At 54.5% G+C, this 26,763-nt stretch overlaps 1 protein-coding gene across 3 annotated transcripts; it reads right to left on the reverse strand.

Annotated features, from left to right (window-relative positions):
• Positions 1-448: 448 nt before the first annotated feature.
• On the reverse strand, positions 449-26,230 carry CDK12 (cyclin dependent kinase 12). 3 transcript variants are annotated; one of them, XM_082778919.1, is made up of 14 exons: positions 24,762-26,230; positions 19,374-20,255; positions 15,675-15,851; positions 14,743-14,882; positions 14,155-14,325; positions 13,281-13,470; positions 12,368-12,424; positions 11,722-11,823; positions 10,606-10,683; positions 9,998-10,114; positions 9,260-9,391; positions 8,259-8,473; positions 6,071-6,529; positions 449-3,518 (listed from the first exon to the last, which is right to left on the reverse strand). In XM_082778919.1, exons 1-14 carry the CDS (start codon positions 25,817-25,819, stop codon positions 2,824-2,826), a joined length of 4,473 nt encoding a protein of 1,490 aa, XP_082635045.1. In that variant the 5' UTR covers positions 25,820-26,230; the 3' UTR covers positions 449-2,823. The 3 variants fall into 3 exon arrangements, with proteins under 3 accessions (XP_082635045.1, XP_082635044.1, XP_082635046.1); XM_082778918.1 differs by having other exon boundaries at positions 450-3,545; positions 24,762-26,229; XM_082778920.1 differs by lacking the exon at positions 449-3,518 and adding an exon at positions 4,626-5,079 and having other exon boundaries at positions 24,762-26,223.
• Positions 26,231-26,763: the final 533 nt, after the last annotated feature.

The raw sequence follows: 26,763 nt of genomic DNA on the forward strand, positions 1-26,763 counted from the left end.
GCTGCAGCCGGGGTTGGCGCGGAGAAGCCCGGGGAGTACCCGCTGCCACCCCAAAAAGGGTGACAAATCCGTCCCCAAGGGGCCTCGGAGCACCCAAGGGACAGGGCTGCCTCTGTCCTTGGGGGCTTGGGACCCCCCAGGGCTGCGTCTCTGCTCCTGGCCCTCCCCGGGTTCTGCTCAGCTCCGGGCTCCGACCCAGCAGCAGCCCCGGCGTCACCCCCCGACCCCATCCACTGCTGGGGGGGCTCACGGACACCTTCGGGGGGCACGGCGGGGGGCTGAGCACCGCGACCACCCGGCCCCGGCCCCGTTCACTTACCAGCACCAGCACCAGGGAGCAGGATCGGGTGCTGGGGTAGGAAAAGGCTTCGGGGGACCCGCGGCGCCCGCGCCACCCGGCAAGGCTACGGCGAGAAAGGGGAATAATTCAAGGCAAGGGAGCACGAGGCGGTACAGTAACAGGAAATATTTAATTTTCCAATCTCCACTTTCCATTTTTATAAACTGAAAAGAATTTTTTTTTTTTTTTTTAATATATTACAAAATATCTGTACAGAGACAAAGGTACAACCAAAAAAAAGGCGCGCTCAGGGCTCGAAACGGAACTCGGGAGAGGTACAGAGAGAGCCCGGCCAGCCGCTTCCCCGCCGGGCACCGACCCCAACGCCATCAAATTTGGGAGGAGAGGCGGGGTGGGCTCCTCCAACAGCTTGTCTGCAAGCTGCATCGCTTCCTAAATCCTGTCAACGCATGTTTTCCCCCCCCCTCGGTAAATCCTTTTGTCTTCTTTGTACAGAGCCACTTCAAAAAAAAAAAAAAAGAGAAAAAAAGAAAAAGGGGATGCTGAGGCTGCAGGAGGGCGAGCCCCCCCCCCCCAGCACTCATGCAACATGGGGTGAAATTTGGGACCAAATCCTTGGCCCTGGCACCTGCAGCCTTCGCTCTGTCATTGCAGGGACTGGGAGCTTGGTGGTGGGACCAGTTTGGAAGAGCCACTGGTGGAGGAGCCCCCAGCTCTGCCCACGCCTCTGCCAGGGAGCGTTGAGAGCCACAGACCCGAACAAGGGACAGAAGTCCGGGATTTCTGTCCCCTGCTCGGGGCGCAGAGGGCCAGGAGCCCACCTGGGGTCCCTGCTGCAAACCTGAGCGGCCCCAGAGCTGGGGCTGGTGCCTCGTGGTGCCCCCCAGCCCCGGCATCACCCCACGGGGAACAACCCCAAGCTCGACCCCAAAAGCTCACGGGGCCGTGCCAGGTCCTGGGGAAGCCGCTCCTGCCCTGCTGGGTTAAGGAAGGCTCCGTCCTCGTCGGGTTTTTCTGGGGAGAAGCCAAATTTGGAAAGATAATAAATAGGCATCCGCTTCCTAAGAGGATTCAGCCCTGGAACACGACTTTTCCTTCCAAATTGGATGGGCTCGGGAGGAAAAGGCAGAACAACAACAACAACAAAAGCTCCACCACGCACCAGCGCTGGCAGCTGCACGGTGGAGAGAAAAAAAAAATAAATTAAAAAAAAAAAAAACAACTCTGGAGAGGTGACTGCTTTATTTAGCGCGCTCTGCATCTTACACAACTTCTCTTCAACCCCCTCCCCCCCCAGCACGTCAGGCATAAACTGGCAATTAAAAAAAAAATCAAAAAGCTGCCCCAAACCCCAGACCCACGCTGGGGATGCGCAGCAGGAGCCGCTCGCCCTTCCCGGCCGGGCGCATCGGGGGGGAAAAAAAGAAATAAAGCCAAAGGCTGCCGCAATGCCTGTGAACTCAACAACTCTGTTTTCCATAGGAAAGGCCTACTTGGAAAAAAAAAACCTTATAAATATGTACCTCTGGTTTATTTGTCTCTCTTGTCAAAGTTTCATGGAAATGGGCGCCGCAGCGCCCTGCGGGAGGGGGGGACTCCCGGGGACACTTCCCCAACAAAAAGGTTTCTGCGGCCCCGAGCCACTGCCCGCCCCACAGGCAGCCTCCTGGAGCCTCCCCACCACATTCGGCGTTGGTTTTGTTTTCACACTTTAATTCTCTCAGCGGTTTGGAAGTCCTGACTGACAAAGAATGCGTATTTTCTGTGTGAGGTGTTCGCTTCGGCTCTCGAGCATCTAAAAAAAACCGAAAAAAACAAAAAAAAACGCTTCCCACTGCAACTTTAGGGCAGGAGAGGTACAAAACTCAAAGAGACCCCTCCCGAAAGCCAATTTTCTAAGGCTACTGTCAGAAGAGAAGTGCCCCAGAGCCACCAGGGTCGGAACCTCAACATGGAATCGAGCGAGGAAGGGGCTGGGTGGGAAAGAAGCGGGGTGGGGAGGTCTGAGTACAAGCCAGTGCCCCGTCCGGGCTGTCCACAGCCAAGACAACTGAGCCCAGTGTCCCTGCAGTGATATATTTCCATTTATTTATTCATTTTTTTTTGTTTTTTTTTAAGGGGATTGAAAACATCACTTTGGGAAGCAGGCTCTCCCTCTGCCCCTACCTGCCCCCCTGGCTTCTCCCTCCGAGAAGCGCCGCAGCCCAGCTTGCGAAATTCTTTTATTTCATTCCTCCACCGCGGCTGGTTTGTCCCATTCCTCCTCTTTTTTCACTAGCTCCCCCCCACCTCCTCTGCTGGCTCAGGGCAGAAACCTCACCGTGGTGGTATTTTTTTGTTTTGTTTTGTTTTTGTCACTACCCAAGCACGAGAGCTTTTCCCAGCGCGCCCCCCCGAGCCGGGAGCAGGGGACGTCGCAGCAAGGAACGCAACGGGGAGCGCAGCCCAGCCCTGGCTCTGGCCCAAATCTCACTCACGGCCACGAGGCGAGGCAGGGAGAGGCGAGGGCGAGAGGACGGGGATCAGTAGGGAACCCCTCGGCCCCGTCCCCCGCGCGGAGGCACTCGGCCGGGCCCTCGGTAAGCCTTGCCGTAGGGCACAGCCTGGCTGGGGGCACCCCATGCGTGGCCGGTTCCTGCCCCGCTGGCGGCGGCCGTCCCCGCGCCCAGCTCGCCGTAATTTTGGATTTTGGCCTCCGGGTGCAGCAGCGTGGTGGTGGTGGTGGTGGTGGCGGCGGCGTTGTTGCTCCCCTCGGTTTTGGCGAAGGGTTGCCCGACCGAGTGTATGGCTACGGGGACTCGTGCGAAGCGGAGGTCCTGGTCCCCTGGGAACTGGACAGAGCCCATGCCCTGGTAACTGCTCGTCTCCCCGAGGTGGCTCACGGAGCCCAAAAAGGTCCTGCTTTTCCCCAGAGGCTGGGCAGAAGGTTCCAGCAGCGTCTGGCCCGAGTTCAGCTCCTCGGCCCCGAATCCCCCCTCGGAGCCCTCGGCGCTGTAAGTCCTGGAGGAGTGGGACCTGCCGTAGTCCGCCGACCTGGAGGCCTGGTGCTCGTGCGCCGCGTGGCTCTGCGACTCTGCCTCTTGCTGGGAAAAAAGCTGCAGCAGAGCAGCCGTCACGGCTGGGTTCAGCTCCGGCGCTGCGTTGGAGAGGTCTCCTTCGGAGAGAGGCGGCAACGGCGGCGGCGGCGGCGGTCCGGGGGGCTCGGGGGGTCTCTTCTCTGGTGGGAGAATGCGAGGAGGACATGCTGTGGAAGGGTTACTCCTTTTAAACACCGTCTTAAAAAAGCACGCGAGCAGATATAAATACATTTCTACCAAAAGAACCAAAAAAAAATAATAAAAAAAAGAAAGCAAAGAGCCCTACAGCACGCCAGCCTGCTCTCCAGGATGCGCTGGAAGGGAGGCGGAGGATTTTAGGGGCTGGATCTCGCTGCAAGCCCAGCACACACCTCCCTTAAGGGCTCCCCCGCGCTCCCACCTAGTCAGCAGCAGCTGCCCTAACACCTGGGCACCCGCAGAGGGAATTCCTGCTCCCCGATCAAAGGCTAAGGCAGGGAGGGAGACAGATGTGAGCCCCGGATAGCTCGTGCACCTCGGAAACGGGCCTCCTGCCCACAGGGACACCGGTGGCACACGCGTGCCACCGAGCTGGTGAAGGGTTTAGAGCAAAACCCAGCCCCAAAAAACAGCCCCAAAGCCAGCCCCGACCCCATCCCATGTCCTAGCCCCCAGCACCAGCTCCTGCTTGTACCCACAGTGATGGGAAGGGGACAGCTGCCCCCAAGCTGTGTCCCCGGCCGTGTCCCCTCTCTGCCTCCAGGGCTCCTTACACCAGGGGCTTCCTGGCTTCTCCTGCTCCCCGACCCTTTTAAGAACTTCTCCAGCCTACAGCCCCAAACAATCTCAGCCCCCAACCATTTGCATAGCACCGACTGCCCTGCCACATGTGCAAGCCCGTCCCCTTTTCCCCTTTTCCCCCCCTCCCAGCTCAGACCCGAAGCAACAAGCACTCCTATAACCAAAGGATTCCTCCTGCTAAGAACAAAAGCACCCTCCTAGCACGCCCCCGCCGGCCCTGCTCCTGCTGCTTCGCCTCCCTGAGCCTGCAGGAGAACAAAGCAGCCGGGTGAGGCGATGCGAGGAGCCCAGAGCAGAGCTCGGGCCCTGTCCTGCCAAGGCAGCCGCCCGCAGGACGCTCCAGTCCTGAGCCCTGCACTGCCTGCGCCTCACTCAGCACCAGGATCGGCTAGGTGGTGACTAAAAGCTATTACTGGCGATGACACAAGAGGCCACGAACGCCTTACTCGAATCAGATCCTCAAATCATGTGCAAAAGTGGTTATTAAAAAGGTCAAACTTTATTGTGAAAACCAGTAGTCTTCCAGGACCACCCCTCCACCCGTATCCGTCAGTCCACTTTAAAACTAGATTGTATTGAAATCCAGAAAAACAATCTTCAGGTAATTTTAAAGCCAAGCTGATTTGGGGACAGCATAGCATTTAAAATAATTATAAACAGAGAACAACGTTATTTAATTGAATCTGCTCTACAATAACCTAATTATCTTCCAGTACTAGGGCAAAAAAAGAAAAAAAATAAAAAAAAAAAGCACGATCACAACTGGCTTGTGGTGGGCGGGTGTGTTGAAGGCACGAGAACACAGCACGTTCAGCTACATTGCAGAGGAGTTGTGTATCGGGCCAAAAGAGGCTCCCTGGAGAGTCTGAGACATACTCAGGAGGCGCTTCTAGAATTTGGTGAGGTCGTCACAGGATGTTGCTAATAATTCAAAAAATCAACAGAAAAAAAAAAAAAAAAAAAAAAGACATGGAGATATTTACACTCACCTCTGAGAAGGAAATCCAAGAGATCACTGATACAGTAGGTCTTTAAACATGCCTCTTACTCGCTCTACAAGGACCAGCCGTGTGGCTCAACCTCAGAAGCTGCTGAATTTCAGTGCTCGTCCGAGTCAGACCAGGACGTACGGACCAGGCAGGCTGAAGCTGGATGCACAGCGTGTGCAGAATGGCTACCAGCCTCCCGTTTCAGCACTCTCCAATATTTCAGTTCTCATGCTATATTTACAATCCTCTCTGCGCTTTTTTTTTTTTTTTTTGGGTGTTTGTTTCTCGAGTGGGCAGGAAAGCAGGACGGGAACGGTGCAAAAATAGCTGGGCTAAGTAAGACAGGGAAATCTGCACGGCTGCAGACCCAACGCCCTGTGCAAAAAAAACCTACCTGAGTGTGTAAACCCAGTGTGGAATAACAGCAACTAATGACAGGGTGCAGACTAGCAGCTGCTAGGAGCATCAGAGGAAGAACCGACCTGCCACAAGCTTCCCCTTTCATTTTGTTTTTTTTTTTTGTTTTTTTTTTTTTTAGGGAAAAAGCAAAGCCTTTCATCTTCACTGACCCACTCACAGTGGGGTATTATAGGGTTTAGTGTTTTGGAGACCTGAAGCAGACCAGTAGGTGTGTTTTGGCTCTTTGCAGTTGTTAAAAACCTCCTTAACAGCCCAGTGCTTACCGCAGGGAGTGGGTCAGTGTCTGCCTTTGGAAATCTGGTGCTTGCCCACCACATCCTAGCCCCCAGCTCCTCCCATCCTCACCCCCTGCCCCGCTTCACGAGCCTCCCTCTGACACAATCCTCCAAACATCTCGGTTCCTCCCGGGCAGTTAAACTACAGAGCCTTCCATACGAGTGCCTAATTGTTCAAACAAGTGAACGGCATCCCAAGATGCACAGGCTAGGGTCGTGAGTATTTACCTGTGCTTTCCTCCGGATGCACTGTCGGGGTTTTCCTCGGCCCCCGCTGCTCGCTGCTTTTCTCCCCTTTGCTCTCCTCCAGGGTTATGACAGGCTCCTGGCTCTTCATCAGCTGGCTGAGCAGAACGGCCAGCACGTTCTGCATTTCTCCCTGAGCACCGGCTGCTTCTGGAGTCACCTGCTCCTCCAGTGGCTGGGCCTCCGTGGGTGGCTCTTCTATGGCTTCCTCTGCTGCCGCCGCCGCCGCCGCCGCCTGAGACTCCTGCTGCTGCGTGGTGGCTTCCGTCAGAGCGTTGATGGACTGGTTGAGAGCCTCCAGCTGCTGCTGCATCTCTGGGTTCGAGTGTACGTTTAACAGCTGGGCCATCTGGGGGACGCTCAGATCAGTCTGGCTCTGCAGCAAGTTCAGTAGAACAGCGAGCTCGCTCTGATTCAGCTGCTGGGTGATGTCTCCGAGGCCTGCAGGAAACACGAGAAGCATCACAGAAAGGTCAGGGGAAGTCTCACCGCTCAGTAATCGTGGCACTGCACCAGCCGACACCTTCTCCACGGGCCCGGGGAAGGCGTGGAATCCTCCTCCTGGAGCTGGTGAGATTGTTTGCTCAGGTTTCCCCATCAGCGAGCCCCCTGCAGCCTGCGATGGGCTCCAAACAGCGCTGCAGCAGCACCCCGTGGCACTGCTCACACACTGCACTCACCCACGGCTGCAGCTCTGCTCTGTTAGGAAGAGGGAGGCTTTGTCAGCGCCCAAACCTCACAGAACCACGCGTGGCTGCTCATTAACATCAGCTCAGCCAAACCTCCCCCCCGCCTTGGGGCCGTAAACTAACCGAGGTCATCCCAAAATCACAGCACCTACAGCCCTGGTCGTGGCAGCAAGCCACGATGTGGGATGCCAAGATGTGGGATTGAGACCTGAGCCCGTTTCAGGGGTGATCAGGGCAGCAAATGAGGGCAGTCAGCTCCTCCCGAGGCCCTTGCAACGCTCCGTGGCACAGGAGCACTGCCTCCTGCACTCGAAAGCAGGTTTCCTGGGACAGGGCTAAGCTGCTGTTTGGGCTGGAAGAAGGGCGTGTTCCGCTGATGCAGCCAAATAAATGAGGTCAAGCTGAAAGCGATTCCTCACGAAAAGCTGGCCTGGGATCAGAGGGCTCCGTCCTGAGCTGCGAGTTTGTCTGAAATGCCTCCTTTAAATGGCATCACCTCCCTCTGCACCACACAGGACCAGAGAGCCCTCTGAGTGACATGGGTGTCCCTTTCACACCGACCCTGCGAGCCAAGCTCCTTGGCAAGCACGGTGCGCTGGGTTGGTTTCAGAAGCTTAAAATTAATCTTCCCTTACAAATTCAGCTTCCCTTCCTGGTGCACAACCCATGCCCTGCCACTCGCTCCTCTCTCTGTTAATCCAAGCAGCACCTTTGGTCCATCTGCCATGTTTCAGCGAACACATGGGTTGTGTTCCCTCGAGCAAGAGCTGTCTTCCTCGCTACTTGTCTGTTCAACATTTGACACAAAGGAATCTTCAGCCCGCATATGGGTTTTCCTCAGGCTTCTAGAGAACAATCGGAATGGTCTGGGCAGCTCTGTGCATCTCCACATTCCTGGAATCAACATCCCTCCCCTCCAACTATTTTTGGGACACCAGAAGGTTGAAGGCGTTTTGGTCACAGTGCACAAGTCCCAGTCCTGGGAGTCTTTAAGACCAGAGGATCTTTTCTCTAAGGAATCACGCTCAGTAATAGACATTTTTACCCACCAACCCCTAGTCTGTTATCTCCCATGCCTAAGCTTTATATAATTTGATCAGCAGGATCAGACTCCAGCTCATTTGCACGCTCGTTAGATGGCTGCTCCTGCCAGCCTGATATCTGTTACTCTGCTGGCCAGAGTGACTCCAGGATTCCTCGTATTATTCTTTGTGAAAGCGGGCTTAGAAGCCAATAATGTAACTCTTAAGACTTCTGAAGACCAGCCAGAATGCTCTGTAGCCAACAGCTTTCAGAGCAGACAAAAAAAAAAACAAAACAAAAAAACAGGAAGGTTCTGGAATGCCCCTTGCGTAGAAATGGAGGTGAAAGAATGAGATTGGCTTGAAGAGACTCAAGCAGCCCACATCCAGAGGAAACCGCAGACAGAGGGAAGGCAAGGTATCAAGAGGAGCCCTTCACAGGCCAGACGAGGCACTGACCTACTGCATCTCCAACGCCAGGCTCTGTTTTGAGCTGGGCAGGCTGTGAGTGCACAGGACTGCTGTTGTTTTTGACAGTGTCTGTGCTTGTAACAGAGGTAGTTTCTTTCCGAGAAACTTTTGATAACGGTGGCTCCTCCACTGCGATCCCGCTCTGCCGCTGCCGCCGTCGCTTCTTGCTCCACAGCTCGTGGCAGTCCTGCCAGTGGGGAAGGCTGGAAGAGAACAAGACTCAGCAGGTAAGAAAAACGGCACCAAAAAAAATAACAAAAAACATTTCAAGGCCACAGAAAACTATCAGTGCCATCAGAGAAGCAGGGATGTTCCTCTGACTGCAGCCCTACCATTAAACCCAGAAGGGGTGAGTGCTAGGACCAGGAAAGGCAGCTCAGTTTCCTGTGAATCAGGTGATCTGCACTGAGGTCTCGCTCCTGAATGGAGTGGGTTCGCTACAGTACACACACACCCATCGTGAGCAAACTTACACCCAGCTCTGTGAGCGCAGTGGCTTTAAGAAAGCAACTCGTTTTACTAACTCTGAAGGAAGGGGAACCTCAGAAGCCACTTGCTGTACTCGCATGCAAAGTAGCTAGAGCAGAATTTTATAGTCTGCCTAATTGGGGTGGGAGAAAAGAGCTGCAAACAGCACTGCTGAGCGGTGTTCACTCTCCTAGCCAACTAACAAGCCGTATAAACACGGCCTGGCCTCGATGGCACAGAGGACAGGGGGTTTACTACGTGCTGCTCTCACATCTCCCAAGTTTTAGAGCACCTTACGAGCATTACGCTGAGCTTTATAAAACCAGCCCCAGTTTCAGGCAAAAACGGAGAGACCACACGAGCTGTCTGCTCAGCCATCTCCAAATCCAGGGGCAGAGCTGAGAAACGAATCCAGAAATCCTAACTTGATTCTGAGGGAAAAACCAAGGCCAAGCCGGTGACTCCTTCCCAAAGCTCGTTAGCAGAGCCCACCACCGGGGAGGATGCCAGCTGGAACTTACTCTGGGGGTGCCATTTTGCTCAGGTCAACGTCCTTCAGGAAGTCACTCTGCAGGGCCTGTTCTGCTGTGCAGCGCTTGCCAGGGTCTAGCGTCAGCATGTGGTCCAGCAGGTCGAGAGCAGACGAGGGAATGCTGCAGAGAGTTGGAAACACGGCTGAGTTAAGGGGTTGTTGTGAACTGGGGGAGCTGCCAGCTTCCAGAGAGCCACCTCACGCCCAGGAGAAGTCCGTACGGTCAGATTTTTATTACTAAGGGATGCACAGCTCAAAGACATCATGAGAGGAAACAGATCCACAGTATTTCTAGCCTCATTTTTCCCATTTAGGAAGCGCAGCTCTGCCACAAGTCCCACAAGCTTATCACACGATTATCCTCTCCCCCCAGAGAGCACATCTCTGAAGTCACACAGCCTCAGCACCGGGAGAATGCCACGCTGCCAGGCGTGACTTCCAGATACGGACAGACAAGGCAAGACCCAGCTAAAAGTGTCCCACGTGCGCAGAGGCAGGGAGTCCCTCTGGAAAGCACGTGTGGCAGATCAGCTGTTTAGTGGACAGTGAGCCCCTTCCAGCCTTCCACAGGTGGGAGAAGCCCTCCTGGCTGCCTGAGGATGCAGGATAAGCACGGGAAGCACTGCTTTACCCTGCCAGGTACACTACAGCTGAGGGATGGATCTGTCTCACAAGGTAACATGTGGCTGTAACCCCCACGCTTATCCTTTCCTGAGTGGAAACTCACAAGGAGAACTCCTCACGCAGGCGCCTTCGGTATTGCTTCTTGGGTTTCATAGTGTTGAAGTAGGGCAACTTGATGACATCTGGCCACACTGCTGGACAGGGGCTCCCACAGAGGCGGCTGAGAAACAGAAAAGCAGAGTAAAATCAGCAGGTGAAATGCAGCAAGAAGCAGAAGTGTCACTGAATCAAGTGACGACATTTCCTTTCTAAGCAGCTCGGCACACCAACAGCCCAGGTCTGTGCACACTTTGACAAGGATTGGATTAACAACAGGTTAAAAAGATGGAACCAGGAAGAAGAAAAATGCTTACTTGAGTTTATAAAGCATTCAACAGAATGAATTTTCAGTGAGATGTAATTTAAGGTCATGATTTTTGCACTCAGCTAACTACAGCAAAGTTTACTGAGGGTGCATACGTTAGTAGCCAGACACTCGATAGTAGGTATGGACACCTAGATGCTTAACTATTCACTGTTGTAGTTCCAGTCATTTACTGATCCTTTTTTGCAGGCAGATTAGAGAGAGAGGGCTCTTATAATACAGCGACTATGTGCACGAGCAGTTTCTGCAGTACCTCTTCTCATAGGCATGCATGTGCAATGCTTTACCTGATTAATTCAAGCTGAGCCAGTTCCAGATTGGCTTGAAAAATAGGCTTCTTTGTAAACAGTTCCCCGAGGATACAGCTGGAAAGAGGAAAAGCAAGAGGTCACGACAGCAAACCCTTGGGACGATCGTTTGAACACTGCAGCATTTCTGTTCAGCAGCAGGTTTGCCTAAGGAGAGTTATTTGCATCGGGGCTTGTAGTTGAGGACTGACAAACTAACCTACGTGTACAGTCACCAATTCCATGCAGCTGGGAAATACACTCACTAGTCTGGTTAACACATCACGAGCTTCACACTAACTCTTTGCAGGGAGAGTAGGATGTGCCAACAGCTCAGTAAGAAAAACAGGCAGGCCTCTTTTTCCTCCATTTCAGCCCAATTATCCTTCCAACTTCACTGCCACAATTTGGGGGATATCTGCGGGCCCAAATATCCTCAGCTGCCAGGAGCCTGCTGTTTGTCATGGCCAAGCACAGAATACAGCCACAGAACGCACACACGGCACTTGTACAGCTGGAAGGGAAAGGAGAGGGGGCAGCTCTGGCTCAGTCAGTCCTTAACATCTACCCTGAAGCCTTCTGGTAGGAATGACAATCAGTGCCAAATATAGCAGCAGACTGATAGAGGCACCTGTCTGCTGGCGCAGGGCTGACCCCACTCATTTGGCACAGGACTCCGAATAGCAACTGGACTTCACGGCCAAAGTTTCCAGAAGTAATTAGGAGGGCCTGCCTTTTACAATGCCTTTGTTGTTGCGTACTAAGTTCCACTAAAAGTTTACCCACGTATATCACAATGGGATGCACACACTTCAGGAAATCCAGTCCCACTTCTAAATGTTGAATCCTCGAGATTTTGGTTCCGAATCACTTGGAAGAGTTTTTATCTTTGTGGCTAAACTGCCCAAAGACAGCATTAGTTAGGGGACAGCCACCTACTTACTTAAAGCACAGAATTTTGTAAGTATTCCTATCCTATGACAGCACTCTCTGCCTAGCTGGAGCAGATTTTCAGAGATTAGCACAAGTCAGAGGCTACCTTCCATCAGAACCTCTCCATTATTCATATGATGTGCCCAGCCCAGAGAGGACAGAAGATACAAGCCAGGCACTTACCCACAGCTCCACACATCTATGGCCGGCGTGTAACGCTCCTCACCTAGCAGCAATTCTGGAGGTCGATACCATAACGTAATGACTTTATTTGTGTATGGACGGCTGGAATGGAAACAAATGTAAATTGACATCGAGAACCATAAAACCCTTGCAAAGGGTAATTATTAATTCCAAAGCGTAGAGTTAGCATGTAAGTAGAAGCAGTGGGCCTTCAAGTGCCTAGATTTTCAGAGCACCTGAGTTAAATAGAGCTGCTGAGATATCACAGCTTTTACAATCTTGCCTAAATGTACCAGGCAGCGGGTTGTAGGTACTCAAGACTGAAAAATCCTGACCTGCAAGAGGCAGCAGCACGCTGCCACAACTGAATAGTGACCGACCTCAATAGCTCAGAGCAAAATGTGGTCCAAGGCAGGCAGAGATGTTTCAGTTCCTCATGGGTGTGTCTAATGGGAGGCTATTAATACCAGCCAGGAGGATTTTCTCCTGACAGCTGGAACTGTGTTACTGCACTTACACCATGCTGGAAATCATTTCTCAGGCAATGCCAGGGCTTCTGAGTGAAGGGACTACGCGAGTATCAAGAACAAAGGAACTCATCCCACCTAGGTAAGTCATTTCCCTTCTCCTCTACCCCCAGCCTCACCTCTCCTCCGAGCTGTAGAGTCGGGCGAGTCCAAAATCTGCAAGTTTGATTTGCCCACTGAAAGACAAAAACATTCACAGGTTTGAACTTAGCCGGGCTCACGTGCTGCAAGCAGTAAAAGGGAAGGAAATCTCTCCACGTAGCAGGCCTAGCCAAGCAGTATTTGCAGCAATTACTTCTGGCTCTATCAGTCTTAGTTTTTCAGACCCCATTTCATGTTTAAAAGAAACGAAAAGTAGTAATTCAATCCTATTTCTCTCACCATCCCAACAGGCCAATGTCTCAGAAGTTCTTATATGACAACCAGACACGCGGATGCTATGTGCAGTACCATTCTCACAGGTTCAAAGTTTTCTAAGGGTATCCAGACAACAACTTGATAATTAACAGCAAATGAATAACCGTAATGTATTCTGCAACAGACTGTGTTACTGCCAAACACTATCTGGAGAAGAGAGAATTCAGGGAGAGCTGCTGCTTTTGACCTTAACCCTCAATGGTTTCCCTGCATACCAGCACTTCCAATAAACGGTATTTCTGCCAAAACGCCATGGAGACCAAGGGCACAGGGAGATCCATTTAATTTAAGCTAACACAAAAGAAACTTAACTACAAGAAGCTGCAAAACAGCGAGCAGAGGGTCTGATGTGGAGAGACTGCTACTGGCAGCACGTTACATGGAAGGCTCTTAGGGCTGCTCCCCCTTGCAGAAGGAGCTGTGTTCTCAGCCAGCTGCAGCACCCACAAAAGCTAACAGTTGGTGGAAACATGCAGGACTGTATTCTTACAGGGGTTCAACACCTCCTATTCCTAAGCTTCCTCAAAGTGAAGACAACAACTGAGTGCTTTCAGCTGAACCCGGGGGAATGCAGGGAAAGGAACTTGGAAAGAACCGTGCCAACTGCCAGGTTACCTGTTGTTCAGTAAGATGTTGGAGCACTTGATATCTCGATGAAGGAAATTCTTTTTGTGACAGTAATCCAGACCTTCCATTAACTGTTTCATGAAAGACTTGATATGGTCCTCTGAGAAATGTACCAAGCCAGATTCTAGCAGCCCCATTAAGTCATGGTCCATGTACTCAAACACAAGGTAAAAGGCACCTGGTAAAATAAAGAGGAATGATTAAGACCAGAGAGGAGAGACCAAGGAGGAAAAAAGAATGGAAGCACATTCAGTTGTTGAAACATTTTTCTTTGTGTTTTCAAGCTGAACATCTGAAATCCAGATGTCCAAATTCTGAACAAATCAGTTACCTCTGAAATAGCCATGTTTACCCACCCATTTTTTATTTTTAAAGTTACTTTGATGAAAAGTATTCTGCTATGCACGCCTTGAACTGGTGCTTCTGTTGTCCCCTTCTCTCATGATGAGGAAGTTCACAAACAAACCAAAGCAGGTGGGATGCTGTTGCACCATTCTTCCACAGTGGCAGAGGACAGAAAGCTTTCCACACTGCCGGTGAGTTACCAGCACTAATCAGTGTTAAGTGACCCCATATAGGCTTTTTTCCCCCAAAATTTCTTCTCTGACCCTACAGGAAAAAATGCAATGTATCCTTTTAAGCCTGCTTCTACCTCTGCACTGCGACAACGCACAGTAACCAGGATCTATCCTTTGATGTTAAGGCCAAATTTGGACGCCAAACTTGCTGGAAACGGGCACTGAGGAGGAATGCAACAACAACAAAATCTACAAACACCGGGATTTTAATTTCACACTAACAAACAAACGAAGTTGCAACACCTCTTCGGCTAATTGCAGCCCCACCCTGCAGCAAACACTACCTTTGTCCTTCTTGAAATCCAGTGCATCTTGTTTGTCCGTGACAATTTCCTTCATGTTAACAACACTGCGATGGATCAGCTGCCGAAGAATTTTGATCTCGCGGATGGCTGTGATGGGGAAGCCTTCCTTTTCATTGTCCAGTCGCACCTTCTTGAGAGCCACCAATTCACCTGCCAGAACACGGCAGCGTTAAAGCCTCCGCACACATCCCTGCTAACAGCTCTGAGCTTCCAGCAGGACGCTGAGCATCGCTACAGGCAGGGCCAGCATCCACCCAGACACAGCAGAGCTGCTTTAGTTACCACCCCACTGTTTTTTGCTAGCAAAGCTCTGTCAAAAGTTATCACACCAACACAAGACAGATGACACCGGGGCTCCTCCTAGTTTGCTTTAGTGGAAAATCAGACAGGTGAACTCAAATTACCCCAGAAAACGCTCCAGTCCCTTTCACGAGCTACAGTAAAACCTGACAAGGCTTCAGTTGGCATCTATGGCTGCCACGGTTGTGCACACTGGATACACAATTCCAGGAGCAGAGAGGGCAGCTGGGCACTCAGCAGCATTGCAGAGCCTGGAATGATCTTTACCTGTATCCTTGTCCTTGGCTTTGTACACCTGCCCATACGTCCCTTCTCCAATAATCCCGATGATGTCAAACTTGTCCACGCAACGCTTCCCCCAGTCGCTTTCTGTCTGCCTCCTTTCCCCATATCGAGGACAACAGATTCTGAAAGAGGCAAGAGGACTGTCAGACAGCTGAGTGCTCCACCTCACCCCTCAGACACCCCCGTTCAACTGCTTGGGGCTATACCCTAAAGAACAACAGCAGAATTTGTCTGTGCTCTCATGTGCTGTGTATGTTTAAGAGTTTAATGAATTATGCTACGTGATCTCAGCTCTCCAGATCCAGGCACTGTCATACAGGGAGAAAATCCTACTCCAGAGACTGAGGCACCCCAGCCAGAACACTCGCAGGATCTGATCTTCCCCCTTTTTCTCCTCTTGAGGAAATAAGGAGTACAAAGCAGCGTGGAAACGATGAGCAAAGTGGCTACCATGCCACCTTAAATCCCCAGACTTTGAGATGGCAGAACCACTCTGCTACCGCCTTCCTGGGGCACGCAGGTTACTACACAGACCTCATTACAGGCTTTAACAGAGTAGCTTGAAGAACCAAAGCCTTATCTTTATCTAACAAATTTCAAAGAATGACATTACAGTAAGACAAAATTATTATTTGGAACTTTTGTTTCGAATAAAACCCAAATTTCCAGGGTTTATACGAAGTGCAGCTAGCACCTTGCACAAAAATTACCAGGGGAGCTCGCTGTCTTGACAGCTGCATAAATTTTGCTGCCAAGGGGAGTCGTGTGTGCCCTGCACACAGTCAGCTCCTCTAGGAGCTCCAGTGTGCACCACAGCACTACCGTAAAGCTTTGGAAACCCAGGCTGACATCTCTGAAGAAATACAAAACCTAACAATCAGAAAGAGCTGAAAAAAAAAGAAAGAAAGCCTTACTTTGGTCTCTTCTTGAAGGGTTGCTGAGGTGGTGTGGCTGCCTTTGGTTCCGGGGAGTCGGGAGGAGATGGATCCCCCCCAGGGAGCTCTGGAGGGAGCGGGAGGTCCGTGAGTAAGTGTCGTGGTCTCTGCTCTCTATCTTTCTTCACAGGTTTTGGAGGAAGAATCTCTTTTGGACTAAACTCCGAAAAGTTAATACAACACAGGAATCAGATTTAACAGCCAATCAACAAACAAACAAACATTCTACCGTAGACAAAAGCTGTCTGTTTGAGAGCATAAAGCTAGGAGCCCAAGTTTAAGTCCCCAAATTAGCATAGCCACGTATAAAACTGGAAAACAGCCTTAAATTTCACAACGCTAAGAGGTCAGGAAACGAGCGTTACGTTTGAATGCATCATCTTCTAATAAACACGTGGCTGTCCTCAGCTAGCACTTGCTCAACGTGCACAAATAACTGCTGCTTCTGAAGTTCCTGCCCGACTGCTCAGGTTATCAGCCAGCACCGCCTTCCGACCTCACTTCCTCCCTCTCGTCCATTTACTGCCCTGAAATTCAACGCATGACTTGGCCGGGATCGCTATAAATACCAACCCAGAACCACGGCTCTGAGCTTCTTAGCAAGGACTGCCACACGGCTCTAACTTCTGCTGGGAAACCAGAAGTTAACTTCTTTTTTTTTTTTTTTTGTGTGTAGTTAAATTATCAATGGCATCAGAAGCTCATTCACGTACATGGAGTACATCTCTTGTGTACATACACGGCAGGAAGAATTCCTAGGGCTGAGTTGGCAGGAGCTCTCCTACACACAAATCTGTTTCACCAGGCAAAGGAAGACTGAGAGGTAGGAACCACCTCCCAAGGTTCATTTTTTAGGTGGCCAGCGGGAGGTTTGCAGATTGTCAGCATCAGCAGGTCTAGTGCTCATCAGCACAGACATCTCCGCTGAGATGAACGCTTGGAAGCGGGTCGTTTGTCTGATTTTCCTCCCAGAGACTGCCCAAATAACAGGAAAAGCTCTCGTGAAATATAGTGAAGATACAAGTGAGGCAAAGCAAGGCACTGTCCTGGCACTGAGGTGTGTTCTGTAAAGGAAGGGGGCAGCAATCGTCCGTCCCCTGCTACAGAAGCCACCACGAGTCCCAGCAGCCAGGTCTCCGGAGGAAAATCTTCATTGAAAGGCGCTGCCAGGAGGAAGAAAATCAAGAAAGCTCCGAGAAACAACTGGAGCAGGAGAGCCGTGCGTGCTGCAGCTCCATCCCCGTTAGCTGGGAATGCAAAACGGTGCCCAGGGAGGCGACCTCAAAGCAGGAGGACCCCCAGAGGAGGTTCTGCAGGGCAGCAGCCAGGAGGCCAGCCCTTCGCAGCCCTCCCACATGTGCTGTCACGCTGCCCTGGTGGCAGCCTTACAGACCCTCACCGGGCCAAGAAGGCAGCTCCTCATCTGACTGCACGTTTAATCCCCCTCTAACCAGCAGCTGTTTGCTCCTGGTGCTGTACAAATACCTACTGCTACACGCCCTCTGACCCTGCTGAGATCTCAGCCTCTTTCCAGAGGCACGAACAGCAATTTCTTCAAAAGATTTCCCTGGGAAGGGCACAGCTGTGCCTGTGGGCTCCAGCCACTGGTGGCCAGCCTCAGCTCCCTTCCCCAGGCTCTCTGTTAGCAGCTTACAGCCGCTCATCTTCGTGCTACGAGGTGGCTGCTGGAACTTTAATTACCACCAGGACATTTGGGCTTCTCACCCGGCACTGAGGAGGCTGAACGGACACTTCAGAGCTGCCCAAGCATCAAGGTGACAAAATCCAAAAGCCAGCCCCTGACAAAGGCTCCCAGAAGCCACCTCCTGTCCTCCCCACCCCCAGGCAGCACAAACGCCATCACTCGGGTCTGTGTGTTTAACTCTCAGTGCTGTGAAGTCAGCCAGAGGCTCCCAAAAATCCGTGCAAGCTAAGGGAGCTGGTGCAACACCAGAGGTGATGTCTGTACCACCTGGTTCTTGTCTCTGCCCTCCTGCTGCTCCGCTAGGTGAGGAAGGAGAGGGGACCCACGGCACACCCCGACTGCGGGGCAGCCAAAAGGCTGGGGAGGCTCTAATTGAAGGGGCTGCACGTTGTCCTGGGGTGCTTCAAAGCTCGTTTCCAGAGCCTACGCTCAGCAGGGCCTCAGAGCAGAAGGGTTTTCCACTCCAAGCATGTGAAAACAAGAGTTAAAAACTTCTGCTCCTAAGAACGAGGCTGAGGAAGAGCCAACTTCTGCAGCAGGCGGTGCCGTACGCACCTCCCGCTGGCCTCAGCAGATCAAGGGGACTTTCCCCATCCTCTTACTGGCAAAAAGTCCCCGAATCCATTCCCTGAGCTAACGGCCAGCCCTGCCATCGTCCACCCTCCCGAGTTCACGCTGACAGCAGGCATGAACCTGAGCCATTTCCACAAACCTGAGCCACTCCTGAGCAGGGAAAAGGAGCTCGAGGCTGAGAATAAAACACGCGGTGTTCACAGAGCCCTTTCTGTGGCTGGAAACAGGGGAACACAGCAGCAGGATCCTGCTGAGGCACGCATTTGAGCTGAAAAAGTCTGGAATCTATTAAAAGCTACTGCTCATCCCAGGTGTGTTTAAATTAAACAGGTATTTGCTGAGCAACGCCACACAGCTGAGGAAGGGCAACGTGAACAGGCACGAGTTTAACTTCTGAGTTGATAGCAGGGACAGCACTGCCTTTATTTACACCAGCACCAGGATAACCAGTCAAAAATCAATGAAATTAATCAGAATTTTCGTGTTCGCTCACACCACAGGGTAATTAGAGCAAATCTTAACTATCACGTAACGCCCTCCTTGCTAAAATCATGCAGCACTAACAAATGAGACACCAAAAACATCTTCAGCAGTGGCCGGAGAGACTGAAGTTGTTAGCAGAACTCCAGGCCAAGCAGGAAAATATCAGGAGCGACCTTTTTGTTTCTTTCTACTTCCACTTCAGGTGTTTGGTAGGGTTCCCCTCCTCTCCTGCGTGCTACAGCTGGGAAAGTTACAGCTTCAGAGCTGATCTCAGGAGACCAGCCCTCAGGCACCAATATAAATATATATTTAAGACAAAAAAGCTGAAGTTAGGTGCACTTTTACAGTTTTCAAACAAGCCATGCCTACGCAGTGGTTAATAAATACATCACTGCTCAGGTAGCTGAGTTACACCAAACCAATGGCATTTCTTTACGTGTGGGCACTGCGTGTTCAGTGAATTTGGAAGAGGCACAGCTCGGCTTCGTGCTCCTACACTGGAATTGTTGGCTCCTTCCTGTTACTACGCACAGGTTTGAGAGAAACCAGGTTAAAAAGCAGCTTCGCAGCAAGTCTGTGCAAATGGCTGCAACACCACAGAGTGCATAATGCTAGATCTGCGTTTCACTACTATGAAAAATATAAACAAAGTGCAAATTTCTGCTAGCCAGCATGAAAACAGAAGCCAAGCCCCTGCTCCTCACTGCGACCGCGCGTAACGACCTGCACAGGACCACGAGAGGCCCCGCAGAGAGCTGAGGAGCCAGAAGCAGGAACGGCCCAGCAGCAAGGCGTCCTTACACGCGGCTCAGTCTTCAACAGACCCTGCAGGGTGAGCTGGGGACTGTCAGCCCACCCAGAGCAACCAGGAACCTGCCTGCTGGCAAACGCAACGAGGACGCTCCGTGGGACCTTACCTATCCAAGTCATCTTCCCCAACTAAAAGAGGGGGGAGCGGAAGCGGAGGCAACGTTGAAGTTTTCAGGTGCGGGATAGCAGCCGTCACAGACACTTGTGGTTTCGTAGCGACTTGGACAGAGGACTGGGAGTTCACCTGAGAGGATAAAGTAGACGTCCTTGGGTGGGAAGAAGATGGCAAAGACGTTGGGACCGAAGGAGGGACCTGAACGGGAGTCTGTTGGGATGGTGGCAAAGGCGGGACCGCGGGTGACGGAGGCAAAGGTGGCAACGGTGGAGTTGGAGGGGGCGGTGTGGTTGTCGGCAGAGGGGGAGGAGGTGATTTGATGGAAGGGAGCGGGGGTGGGATCTCCTTCTCTGCCGTGTCCGGCTCTTTCGGAGACCGAAGGTCCTCGGCCGCTGCTACAGGCTTTGAGTCTTTTGTTCCCGGCTGTTTCGAATCTCTGACTGGAGCAGGATGCTTCCTCTCCGAGTTCTCCTCCGCCTTGACTTTTGTTGTCTCTGCAGGTGCTTTAGCCTCTGCGTTTGTACACGGTAAGTTCACTAGCTCCGTATCCGAAGAAGATTTTTCAGATTTAACAGTTTTGGCGACCTTTTTAGGTTCTGTTCCGGGCTCCTTCAGTTCAGCCAAGCTGTTCTCCTTCCTAGCCAGGAAAACCGGCGAGCCCTTTGCCTCTTTTCCATCCACCTTGGCGGCAGCTGCCGCCGCTGCCGCCCGCTCCTTTTTCTTCCTGCTGAGCTCTGCCCCCAGGCTGGAGTTGAGCGGCAGCCTGGTGGGCGAGATGCTGGAATGGCGGCTGCGTGACCCAGACCTCTGCTTCTTGCTGTGAGATGAGTGCCTGGAGTAGCCGGGGCTTCGGCTTCGGGACTTCACGGATTTCCTGCAAACAGAAGAGGGAGATAGGTGAAAAAGCATCTCGGAGCCTCCGAGCTACTAACCAACAGCCTCAGCTCTCTGAGAACACCACGAGTCTGTTATTTCCCATTTATTTCCTCCACGCAGGCCGATACACCTGGCAGGAGAGACTGAAGACACCCAAACGGGTTCATGAGGACGAGCTTCAGGTCGCCACCCAGCCCGCAGTGCCCCTACGAAGCACGCCGTTAAGATGAGTGAAGGAGGGAGACCGCAGGAGCCCCCAGGTAAAGGTGAGATCTGAGATCGATGCACGTCCTGAACAGAAACTCGAGTCCAGACCATCAGCTGGCAGCACACAAGTCTTTCACTGCAATTACGTACAGCTTCAGAGGAAACAACAGATAAAATACGTGCCCTCCTGGGAACGCCGCCTCAGGACACATCTCGCCTCAAGCTAGTTTTTCCCCTGGTTCTTTTGCCACCATCAGAGCTTAAATTCGCATACTGGGGTTGAGGAGAAGAAAAACCGAGAGTTTTAATTCTGTTTGAGGGCTGTTCAGAGGGTCTCAGTCTTCGTCTCCAATAAACAGGCCCTGAATTTGTTAAGTTTGTGTATGTGCAGAAGGGAAAACCCCCCTGAACCCCCCTTGAACCCCTGGGTGGTGACAGCAGGCAGGGAACACCTCGCACCACCAGGGCACGCGGGGTGAGCCCCGCCGGGGTAACCTCAAACCTGCTGGAGGCCGCTTGGGAAATGAGATTCTGCCTGAAGTTTTCACTCCATCATTTATTACGGGGAACGAATCTGGCTCTGAAGACACCGAACTCTCCTAAAGCACAGCTCTGCAGGAGCTGCAACTCCTCAAAGCACCCCGTCACAGATGGGTTTTGGCACAGCAGATGCTGGCTCACCTGCAGCCACACAATTAAAGATGAAAACCCAAAGAGCTACAGAATTGGCATTATCCTGAGATAACAAAAATTTGGAAACTTAACAAAAGCTCGCACCCGAGCCCTGCTCCTTGGTGCCCTCACCACTACAACGTTCCTGAGGAGCCCTGGAGGATGTAGCTGACCACAACCACAAGCCGTGCTGGGGTCGGCATCCCCCGCTGCATTTTTTGGGGAGAGGTTAGGAGGTGCTGGCACTCCGCTCCCTGCTCCCTCACCCACCCGTTCCCCTATGGTCGCACTGCTGCGGCCGGTCACGGGGCCACACTGAGGACAGGATCGCGCTGCCCACCTGAAGGAAAACCTCTCCAGGAGCATGAATCCTACTGGAACTTCACAGGACACCAGCAGGGCACGGGGCTGGGCCTCAGCACCACTGCCACCCTGGCACGGAGGCAGCTCCAGGCCCTTCCAGCAGCTCACCCGCTGCTGTTTCCCCTGGACCCGCTCCTCTTCTCCCTCCCTACACCACTCACCTTTTTCTCTTCCACTCCTCCCTCCCTAAAACACCACTCACCCCTTTTCTCCTCAGCTCCGTGTTACACACAGCCTCTATTTCTAGGCACGTTTGGCATTCCTGGCTCTGTTAGACCTGGGAAGAGGCACAGTGTCCAGAAGCTCCTTGGCTTTCCCAGCCCTACCAGGGGCACCAGTCCCACGATTGTACAACAAATCCTGCCCCTTGCTCCACCAGCAGCCCCAGCCGGGCTTGCTGCAGCACAACCACGCTTCCCCAACACTTCTTGCACCGCTGCCGCGTGGTCCAGAAGGGTTACAGGGACACAGAAGGTGCACGAGGTGATTTTGGTTTTTAAAAATGCTTCCTGCCCTCCGGAACCATCCCCAGGGCTTCACCCGCAGCCCCCCAGGCAGCCCCTGAACCCCCTCAGCTCCCGGAGCCTGCTGCAGTCAGCAGGGCTGGGCAGGGGGAGATTCGGTCCTCCAAGCAGATCTTTGTGCAGATAAACGGGGATAAAAACCACCTCGGTGCCTCCCTGATGCTGGGAACCAGAAATACAAGGCACTAACCGGGCCTGAGTTAGCACAAAGCTGTCAGCGCCGAGGAACCATTTAAAAAACCCCAATTAGAAGAGCGTTAATTGCTCTCCAAGTGAGAAGGGCGTGCTGGAAGCCTGCGGACCTGGTGAAGGAGCGGGGCGAGGGGCTGCCCCATGCTTTACCACGAGCTCTAACAGCAGAGCGAGGAGCAAACCAGCACCTGGGAGCTCAACTGCACGCCCTGCGCCCTGCCTGCTCGACAGACGGACAGACAGAAGCTGCCACCGACTCCTGTCAGCGACTTGAGAGCACACCCCACCTTCAGCAAGCCGACCCAGCTGTAATTCCTTCCTCTGGTTCTAGCTGCGATGATAACAACAGCTGCAAGGCGTGAAGCCGCATCCCATCCCGACACCCCAAACCCTCCCGACCCACCAAACCGTCCCCGTTTGTCCCAAACCGAGAGCAAGCTGCTCCCTGCTGCCGCTTGAAACTCAAACCTTACTTTCTCCAGCCTGCACGGCGCCTCGCTTCGGTTTCCTACCTTCCTAACTTCCATTTTGGATGTGGAAATTAAACACTAAAAAAAATAAATGCTATTTCCAGGCAGCAGAAATAAAGCAGTGCCCCAGAAAGGCCCGCGCTACCTCCCCGGAGGGCTCCAGACACGGCTGGGTGCTCACGGCGTGCGTGTGCCACCCGAGGAGCTGCGAGCACTGCTCCTGCCCCTCGGCTGCTGGAGCCGACCCCGAGGGCTTCAACCCGACCCCGAGGGCTCAACGAAGCGAAACCAAGGTGAGTTATAGTGCAGGGTTTGCCCGAAGGAAGGGAAACGCACCCGATTCCCTCCGTCCCTTCGCTAGGATTCACGTCAGGAGTGGTTTCTGAGGCCACAGCCCAACTTTCTTTGGTTGTGCACGGATGGCACCGAGTTAAAGGCCCAGAGCAGAGCCGTGGGGCACCGCCTGAAGGCAGAGATGCAACGAATTCGGCGCAGGCTGAGTGCAAACAGTGAGCAGCCCCGCAATCAGTTTTGGTTCAGGGTCTAGCGCTTTGCCACGGAGCCACAGACACCCGTAGGAAGTTTCCCACAACTTTGTCAGCCCCGGGAGCAGCACCAGGGGCTTCGAGGTGGCTCCCAGGTGAGATCAGAAGAGGAGCTGTGGTTCCTCAGCACAGATTCAGCTCGCCAGCTACAAGAAGAGCGAGCAAGCAAGCTCCAGGCTCACCTGGGACACGGACCACGCAGGGGAGAACCCCTTCCACACACCCCTGAGCTTCCCACGTGTTTTTTTTTTCCCCACGTGGGGCTGAACACGGACATTTAACAGATGCCACAGCACAACCTCCATGGGCAGAGCCAGCAGGGCTAAAAGCACCGAGGGGAGGGAGGAGATGGGCAGCAGCTGCCCCTCGGTACCTGTGGGGTGCACACAGCAAGGCAGCACCGAACCCAGCCCGCTGAAGCAGAGCCAGATCTCCTGACCCAGAAACAAAATTTCCTGACACAAAACCAGAGCAGAGCAGGCAGATTTCACCAAACAGCTCCGGGTGCTAGAGACAACACGCCTCTGGCACAGGACAGAGCCCAGAGCTCACCCCCGCCACAAAACGTTGCGCTCCTGAGGCAAAAAGAAGAGCTCTGGGGGGAAAGCCCGAACTCAAAAGCCCCCCCAAAACCCCTTGGGACCTGTGCTGGAGGCAGCCCCGGCTCCTGTTTGAGCAGGGGTTGGGGGCAGAGCGTTTCCAAGCTCTCCCATTCCAGGTCCCATCTTAATCGCCACGGAGCTGCCAGCAAAGCACCACAGCACCCGTGGTGACACCGGGAACTCCCTGAACATCATCCCCAGCTAGAAAAAAAACCATCAGGCCGTGTGTCTGTGCGCCTAACGGGAAGAGAAACGAACACCTGGAATAAAACGGAGTGAGAGCTGCCTCCCAGGAACAGTTTCCTTCTGCAGCAAACTGTCTGAAGAAAAAAGACAATTACAGTTGAGCCAAAAATCACCCGGTTCCTACTCTTGCTCCCAGAATGCCCCGATTCCGGCACTGAGAAAAAGTTTGGGCTGGAAAGACGGAGTTTGAGGAGTCCTCTAATTCGGGGGAAGGAAACACGCATGGGTCCGTTCTGAAAGGGCGAACCCTGCTCGAAACAAAGCCGCCTCCTGAGGAGCCCGATCCGATTTCACAGCAGCAACCAGGGGGAGGGACCCAGAGGCAGGTGGACGAGGTGAGCGCGTCCAGCGGGGGAGCGCCTGGTGATCAGAGGAGCACAAAGCTGCCCACGAGGCCGCGTGCAGGGGGCCACCAGGGGCCAGAATTCAACCCCAGGGGCCAGAATTCAACCCCCAAACTCCTCCAAGCCACCACGGATGCTGCTGGGTGCCACCCAGGGGGTTCTTCCCCAAACCCCACCCTACACAGCACCCCAAAGAGCCTCCCCACAGCCCTCCCACGCGGGTCCCCGACCCGCTACCACCCCGCAGGGCGCTAACACGACCCCAAAAAGGGATCGCCAGCCCCGTGGCCCCACAGCCACCCCGTCCCCCGCTCCCCAGGCGGCGCGGAGAGCACCCACCTGGCGATGGGGCTTCGGCTGACGGAGCGCTTGGCGGCGAAGGGGCTGCTGGAGCGCCGGCGGCCGTAGGGGCTGGGCGAGCGGCCGCTGTAGGAGCCGCTGCCTCGCTCGTAGCTGGAGGAGCGCCTCCTGTTGTAGGGGCTGACGGATCTCTGCCGGCGGCTGTAGGGGCTGGGCGAGCGGGCGTTGGACTGGTAAGCCACCGGCTCCTTGTAGGGGGGGCTGAGGGAAGGCCGGCGCGAGGAGCCGCCGGGGCTCTTGCGATAGGGCTCGTAGGTGCTGGAGGTGTGCGAGCGGGGCGGGCTGAGGTCGTACTCCTGGATGTAAGAGGCTCCCGAGGGGCTGTCGTCCAGCTTGGGGCTGTCCGACCATTTCCTATGGGGGCTCCTGGATTTCCGCTTGGGGCTGTCGACGGTTTTGTAGCTCTTGGGAGCCTCCCGCTTGCGGTGGCTCTTGCTGCGCTCCTTGTGGCTCGACTTCAGCTCCCGATCCTTCCGGGATTTCTCCTTGTGAGCCTTGCCCGAGCGGGACTCCTTGTTGCTGCTCTTGGACGACGGCGCCTTGGGGTGCTCCTCGCTTTCCAGGAGCCTCTTGGAGGACCCCGACACCCTGTCCTTGGTCGCCCCGGCCCTGCTGGAAGCCTCCAGGCTCTTCTCCAGCTTCCTCTCCTTCTCCGCCTGCTTGCTCTTCAGCAGCTCGCGGACCCTCTTGTGCTGGTGGTGCCGGTGCTTCTGTGCCCTCTCGCTCCTCTCCGCCCTCCTCTCCTCGTTCTCCCTGCGCTCCGCCTTGAGGCCCACATCGTCCGAGAAGGTGTCCGAGTCCGAGCTGATGTCGTCGTACTCCACCAACGGCTTCAGCACGGCTCCCAGCGGGGCCGCCGAGGCCTCCTGAGCCGCCAGCACCGCCGGCCCTTCCTTGGAGTGCCGCGATTTGTGCCGCTTGTGCCTGGAGGCCGCCCGGTGCCTCTCCTTACCGCCGCTCCCCCCGTGCTGCGAGCCTCCCCCCCCACCACCCCCACCACCATCCTTCTTCCCTCCGTGCCTCTCCGGGTTGGGCATCCCTCCCCCTGGCCGCGCTGCCCCCCCCCAAGGGAGAGGGGGGCAAGGAGGAGGAGGAGGAGGAGGAAAGGAGGAGTGGGGGGGGGGGGGCAGGCCCCAAACCCGGCCCCCCCCGGCTGCTTAAAGGCGCGCTGAGGCCTCTCCTCCCCGCACCATGCACGGCCCCGGGGCCTGAGGGGAGCGGGGTTGGGGTTGGGGGGGGTTGGGGGGGGGGGGTGAGGAAGGGCCCGGCCTCAGCGCCTCATCCGAGGAGGGCCCAGGCCCGGAGGGCAGCGCCGCCGCCGCCGCCGCCGCGGGGGGGGGGCCCGGGAAGGCGGGGTCCGGGCCCTCGCTGCCTCCACGCCTCTCCCTTAACCCCCCCCGGCCCCCTCCCGTAGCAACGGCCCCGGCCCCGGTCCCGGTCCCGGCCCCGCCGCCCCCCGCCCCTCACGGCCCCGGCCCCGCCGCCCCCCGCTCACGGCCCAAAGCGAAACGGCTCCGGGATGGGGGGGGGGGGGGAAGGGGGGGGGGCGCGCCCGGCAAGTCTCGCGAGACTGCCGGCAAACCTCGCGAGACTCCGAGGAGAGTCTCGCGAGATCGCCTTCTCCCTCTCCTCCTTTCCCCGCTGTCAGCCGGGCTCCTGATGAAACCTCGCGAGATTTCCGGGAGGGGAGGGGAGGGGAAGGGAGAGGGAGGAGCGGGGCGCGCGCGCGCGCCGCGGGCTCTCGCGAGAGTTTCGACGAGGAGCGGGGGATGGAGGGAGGTAACGCCCCGCCCCTCTGCTGACGACACGAGGCGGCGGCCAATCAGCGCGCGGCGGGTTGGACCGCGGGGGGGCGGGGCCTGCGCCCGGACTCCCCCCTCCCCTAGGCCGCCGCCGCCGCCAGCTCCGCACGCCCTCCCCACCTCTCGCGAGACTCGGCGTTGTCGCGAGACTCTCGCGGAGTCTCGCGAGAGGCGGCGCG

This window comes from Aythya marila, assembly GCF_965140915.1.
Source record: "Aythya marila genome assembly, chromosome: 25".
In the NCBI taxonomy this organism is placed as follows: domain Eukaryota; kingdom Metazoa; phylum Chordata; class Aves; order Anseriformes; family Anatidae; genus Aythya; species Aythya marila.